General features: G+C 43.0%; 1 protein-coding gene across 1 annotated transcript; it reads right to left on the bottom strand.

Moving 5' to 3' along the window:
- Positions 1 to 1,545: 1,545 nt before the first annotated feature.
- Positions 1,546 to 5,569, bottom strand: LOC122140970 (gastrula zinc finger protein XlCGF57.1-like). The gene is made up of 3 exons (XM_042746545.1): positions 4,650 to 5,569; positions 4,410 to 4,565; positions 1,546 to 1,995 (listed from the first exon to the last, which is right to left on the bottom strand). Exons 1-3 carry the CDS (start codon positions 5,445 to 5,447, stop codon positions 1,546 to 1,548), a joined length of 1,404 nt encoding a protein of 467 aa, XP_042602479.1. The 5' UTR covers positions 5,448 to 5,569.
- Positions 5,570 to 6,085: the final 516 nt, after the last annotated feature.

The raw sequence follows: 6,085 nt of genomic DNA, 5'->3' as shown, positions 1-6,085 counted from the left end.
GCTCGTACCAGCAGGGGTTTGTCCAAGGAGCCAGGGTTGCACTGCACGCCTGGTTCACCTTGGTCATGTGGCGACCCAGGCACGGGGTGGGACTTGATGTTTTAGCCAAAACTGCAGCGACCGCATGTAGAGCAGGCCCAGCTGCAGAGCTGGCGATGCTGAGCTCATGAGACCTAGCATGTTTTGAAACCTCTTGGAGCAGCAGAGCCGTTCTGGGCTTAAAGGTTTCCGTGAGCTGGCGAACGGCCAGAGCGCACTCCGGCGAGATCATGGCCCTCATACGGGTCGAGTCGATAATTGTCCCCAGGAACATGATACATTGGCTGGGGGACAATGAGCTCTTGGAAAAATTGATCCTGAGTCCCAAACACTCTAGGTGGTTGAGGAGGAGGGATCTGTGAGCCACCAGCTCTGCCTCTAACTGGGCCAAAATGGAGCCAGTCGTCCAGGTAATTCAGTATGTGAATAGCCGCATCTATGCACTTCGTAAAAGTGCGGGGAGCCAGGGACAGCCCGAATGGAAGGACCGTGTATTGATATGCCAGTCCCTCAAAAGCGACTCTCAAGTAACCATCTTTCCAAATCCAGCTCCTCAAATCCAGGGAAAAAAACCAGTCCCCTGGGCGTATTTGCGTGTGGATCTGCTTCAAAATGATCATTCTGAAAGAGCGCTTCATCAAGGCCCGGTTTCAGGTGTTTTAGATCAAGGATGGGTCTGAGACTGCCATCCTTTTTGGGGACGAGGAAGTACTGGCTGTAGAAGCCTGACTCACTCTATGCTGGGTTACCACTTCTATGGCCCTTTCCGCCAGCATAAATTTACTTCTGAGCAAAGGACATGCACATCCTCACCTGTCACAGAGGTTAGGACCATGCTCTTGAATAACACCCATTCTGACACTCTTTGGGATGGCCTGCCAGGCCAAGGCCCGCGTGGCGAGGAGTTGTATCGATTCACTCACTGAGTCACTGTAAGGAACTGTGGTGCCTGTAAATAGTGTAAGAGGAAATTTGTTCTATTTTGAGTATGTTTGTGTTCTATTGAATCCGCTATAATAGCGGCGCACTGCCAGGGTGTTATGCGGGGCTTTATGCAGGCAACAAACACACTGCTTCGAGCACCCGGAACAGAGCAGGGTGACGGAAAGGCGAGACAAGGCAATTTGGAGGGTGGTCCGGCTGCAGCGGGGACAAAATCTCCCCCTCTTCCTGACTGGTGCACCAGGCTGACTGCCATCTTGGACTGGGGTCCTGCCGCTGTCGGGGCTTAGGGGGCAGCGCGCTGTCGGGGCTTAGGCCGAGGCATGGGGCTGGTTTCCCCGGCATCGTAGTTTTAAAGGGGCTGCTGAGTCGGCACCGGCTTGGGGCGACTCGAGGTTTAGCACTTGAAAGCATTTGGGGGAAAAAAGTGTCAGATAGCCTGGGGACGACTTTTGTGCAGGGGTGTGAAGCGATCAGCGAACCCATCCAGAAGGGCGAGTCAAGGAAAACGGTTTGAGACAGGCGTGTCAAGAAAGACAGTTTTATCTGCGTCCTTGATCTCCGTCAGATTTCAGCCAGAGGTGGTGTTCCAACACCACCAAGCTGGCCATCGATGGTCTTGGTCTTAGTAGCATGCAGGGCCAGGTCTGTAGCGCTGCGCAACTCCTTAAATGTGGCCAGGTTGTGCCCCACTTCGTCCATGGTGCGGAGGAGCTTGGCCTGGTACACTTGAAGCACCGCCATAGAGTGCAGTGCCGAAGCAGCCTGGCTGGCTGAGGCGTATACTCGTCCCCGCGAGAGCTGAAGTCGTCCGGCATGGCTTGGACGGGTGGGTCGCCTTAGACTTCCAACCAATGGTGGCAGGCAAGCACAGGTGTGTGGCCACGGCTTCACCACTGGAAAGATTTTTTCATAGCCCTTCTGCCCCGCGCTGTTGACCGCAGTGAGGGCGTGAGAGGCAGATGTTTCTGAGGCGGGCAGAGTAAGGGGCGCGCCATGACTTTGTGAGTTCCTCTAGGACCTCAGGGAAAGAAGGGTACACAGCCCTCTAGGGAGGGGTATGACTGGGCATCTAGGCAGCTGCGTGAGGGCTCCTCAGGCGCAGACCACTCCACCCCGAGTTCCTCGACGGCCTTGGACAGGACACAGATTAGCTCGGTGTCCACTGAAGTCCTGGTGTCGACTGTCTCAGTAGATGGCAATGGGGTGGGTTCCTGAGTCGAGCCCGTCCAATCCTCGGCATCTGAAGGTGCTATCGACATGCTGTCATCCAGCGGCTCGTCTTAGGACCCACCAAATGAGACCAGGCTGACAAGAAAGTTATCCGCGAGTGCAGAGGCCAGACTCATATCTGCACAATGTGGACAGGTTGGGTCAATGAGTGTGGCTTCAGCGTGGGACTTCCCCAGGCATTGCGCGCACTCATCATGCCCATCATCAGTGGTGGTCACACCAGATACTGACTGGTTTTCGGACCCCCCCAATACATTAAAACTGCACATTTTAAAGTGACCTTTTATTGTGGCAGCCTATGGCACACCTGTGCAATAATCAAGCATCTCGATATGCCATACTGTGAGATGGGATTGATTATCTCGGCAAAGGAGAAGTGCTCACTAACACAGATTTAGACAGATTTGTGAACAATATTTGAGAGAACTAGGCCTTTTGTGTACATAGAAAAAGTCTTAGATCTTTGAGTTCAGTTCATGAAAAATGGGGGCAAAAACAAAAGTATTGCATTTATAATTTTGTTCAGTGTAATTAATAATAAGCTGTTATGATTATGTTCATCTCACTTTGAGCTAAAATTTGTTACAAGTCCAAAAGCATCACTGTGTGATGAAGCCCACTAGAATGCACTTGTAATAACTAATAGAAAAAGGAAAACTGTATGAGTATTTATTTATTGATTGATTTGATATTTATCACACAAGCAAGAGTACTTTCCTGAAAAGCAAGTGTGCCGGATCTGCTATTAATTTTATACAATAGTGCAGATCAACACTGCTGTGTTTCATTCCTGAATGAATCTATTTTTGAATAAATCTAGTGAGCCAGTGTGCCAATGGAATGATCCATTTATAAAAATGATTTTGTCACTTGGTTTGTTTTCTAGTTGCTTTGATTTGAACAAATAATTTGATTTGAATGATTCGATTAATCATTTATTAAAACAGGGACTAGTTACGGTTTTATTGTCATTTATTTATTTATCCATGACAGGCTTTAACCATTAAAATGTCAATCGACCTAAAAAAAAAAAAAAATAAATAATAATAATAGTAAATCCCTTTCAGGCCCTAGAAGGGAAAGGACTTTTAAAAGCATAGTTCATTTAATAAAGCTTATTTTATTATAGAAAATGTTGTTTTTTTACAAAATGATTACAAAATGTATCTAATTTTTAAAGTTTGCTACAGGACCCTCGGCCCCACCAAAGTAATACTTGACCACAACATCCATCCCCCCTGAATAGTTTTTTTTTTTTTTTTTTTTACAATTAAATGACTGCTTTTAAAAGTGTTACATTTATAATTACTGTTCCCTGCCTCCAGTTCAATCAATTTTAAAACGTAATGAAAACAAGATGAAACAGTACATGGAGCACATTGCGTTGTGGGAAACAGTATTCCAATGCACTGTCTTTAGATGCATGCATCAATTTCAGCAAATGTTGTAAGTAAAAGCAGAAACTTCATGTTTACAGAAAATTCACATTCTATTCCCAGTATACACATTGCATACTGCAATATATCAGGAGTTGTATGGTAGTATGCCATTGCCAACACCACTTCTATTCTGATTTCAGTGCACTTAAGTTATATTTAGCAGATTCAGGCAAATCTAGGTATAAATTATCATAATATCCAGTTATCTCATGCAAACAGAAAATTTGCATACTATGTACAGTATACATACTGAAAACTGCAAAGATAGTAAGAGTAGTGTAATAGTTAAGTACAACATAACATTTTAATTCAGTGGAATCAATACATGGAATTGAGTGACAACTCTACATGGTAGAAAAGAAGACGACAATCAGCTATGGCCACAGGAAAACATATGCGCAAAAAAAGCCTTATGGTGAAATATAACGAAATGAAGGATGCAAATAAAAATAAAAGAATAGTCATGAGGATGACAATCAGATGTACCACATTTTTTTCTTATACTGTTTAACAAAAGAACATAAGGTCTCACATTTACTTTCCAATTGACTTCACATTTCAATCATTGTGATGGTAAACAAATGTTTTTATTTCACTGACCACAACTGAATTGTCTTCCAGAATGAATGCACAGATCATAGTATAAATTACTCCTTTTTCTAAACCACTTATCACTGAGAAAACAAGAATTTAATTCCAGAATGAGTTTGCAAATGATGGTTTAGGTTTGTTTTTTTGACGTGAAACTCTTCTCACGCTGAAGATACTCCAGTGTGAACTCTCATGTGATGCTGAAGGTTTATTTTCTGACTGAAACTCTTTGCACACTGTTCGCAGGTGAAAAGGTTTCTCTCCAGTGTGAACTCTCATGTGAAGCTGAAGGGTTATTTTCTGACTAAAACTCTTTCCACACTGTTCACAGGTGAAAGGTTTCTCTCCAGTGTGAATTCTCAAGTGAGTCTTGAGGCTTCCTCCTTTGAGAAAAACTCTTCCCACATGATGGCACATTAAAGGCTTTTTTCCTATGTGAATTTTAACATGATTCTTAAGATTATTTGTGTCTGTAAAACTCCTTTTGCACTGATGACATTTAAAACTGTTCTCTCTTGAGTGAATCTTCATGTGATTATTAAGGTTTACATTATGTCTGAAACTCTTTCCACACTGATCACATGCAAATGGATTTTCTCCAGTGTGAATCCTCATGTGAGTCTTTAGGTTTCCTTTAACCGTGAAACTCGTTTTACACTGAGGGCAGGTGAAAGGCTTCTCTCCAGTGTGGATTCTCATGTGGTCATTAAGGGTTCCCTTTTCAGTAAAACTCTTTTTACACTGATCACATACGTAAGGCTTCTCTCCAGTGTGACTTCTAATGTGAGTTTTAAAGTTTTCTTTACGTAAGAAACTCTTTCCACACTGAGGGCAGGTGTAAGGCTTTTCTCCAGTGTGAGTTCTCATGTGGACGTATAGGTTTTTTTTTAGTGTAAAACTCTTTCCACACCGATCACATTCAAATGGCTTCTCTTCACTGTGAATTATCATGTGAGTCTTAAGAACTCCTTTTCTTGTGTAACTCTTCCCACACAGTTTGCAGGTATAAGGTCTCTCTCCAGTGTGAGTTCTCATGTGGGCATTAAGTGTTTTTTTCTGTGTAAAACTCTTTCCACACTGAAGGCATATCAAGGAGTTCTTTTCAATGTGAGTTTTCATGTGGACTTTAAGGTTTCTTTTCCATTGCAAAATTGTCCACACTGTTTGGCAGGTGAAAGGTCTCTCTCCAGTATTAATTTTCATGTGGGAATTAAGGTTTGTAGCTTGTGTTTTTGTGGTTTCTGTGTTTTTTGATGATGAAGTAATTTCATGTGAGCAACTACTTGATTTTTCTTCAGTTTTGAAATCATGATGTTTCTCATTTTGATCTTTCTCTTCAGTTTTCATTCAGATTCTCCTCTTTCAACGGCCATCAGGTCTGAGGTGAAAAGAGACAAATATAAGTTAACACCAATTTAAAGGCATAAAGCAACAGACATCAAAACATTTAGACATGAAAAGCATCAATTCAGACACGTGTGCTGGATCCTATACCTACTAAACTACTGAAAAAGGTATAGATCAATCATGTTGTTTCAATGCACTGAACAGCGCTGATGCCAGTCATGGGAAATCACATTAAATGCTGAAAAGATACTGACAATTGATTGTTTCACAACTATATGACTTGACCTGAAGAAGGACAGATGCAGGTAAGCACACACTCTGATCCTTGTCTCTCTCTCTGTCTGTGTGTGTTTGTGTGAAGTTTACTGAGCTCATAGTAATTATCATGACAGATCGAGCATCAATGGTATTTCCCCCCCCCTCATCCAGGACTTACAAGGACTTTTTTGCGCTGCATTGTTAATTTTGCGTAAAAAGGGTTTTTTTTTTTTAAT

The sequence above is a fragment of the Cyprinus carpio genome, chromosome A4 (assembly GCF_018340385.1).
Source record: "Cyprinus carpio isolate SPL01 chromosome A4, ASM1834038v1, whole genome shotgun sequence".
Taxonomy (NCBI): domain Eukaryota; kingdom Metazoa; phylum Chordata; class Actinopteri; order Cypriniformes; family Cyprinidae; genus Cyprinus; species Cyprinus carpio.
This window is presented reverse-complemented; position numbering and strand designations above follow the sequence as displayed.

Excerpts from the sequence above, each read along its gene's own strand:
- LOC122140970 (XM_042746545.1), bottom strand. The coding sequence starts at position 5,447 with ATGAAAATTAATACTGGAGAGAGACCTTTCACCTGCCAAACAGTGTGG. Across the intron at positions 4,566-4,649 it reads AGCCTTTAATGTGCCATCAT|TGTGGAAAGAGTTTTAGTCA; the intron begins GTGGGAAGAGTT and ends ACCTGTGAACAG. Across the intron at positions 1,996-4,409 it reads CACACTGGAGTATCTTCAGC|AGGAACTCACAAAGTCATGG; the intron begins GTGAGAAGAGTT and ends CTGAGGTCCTAG.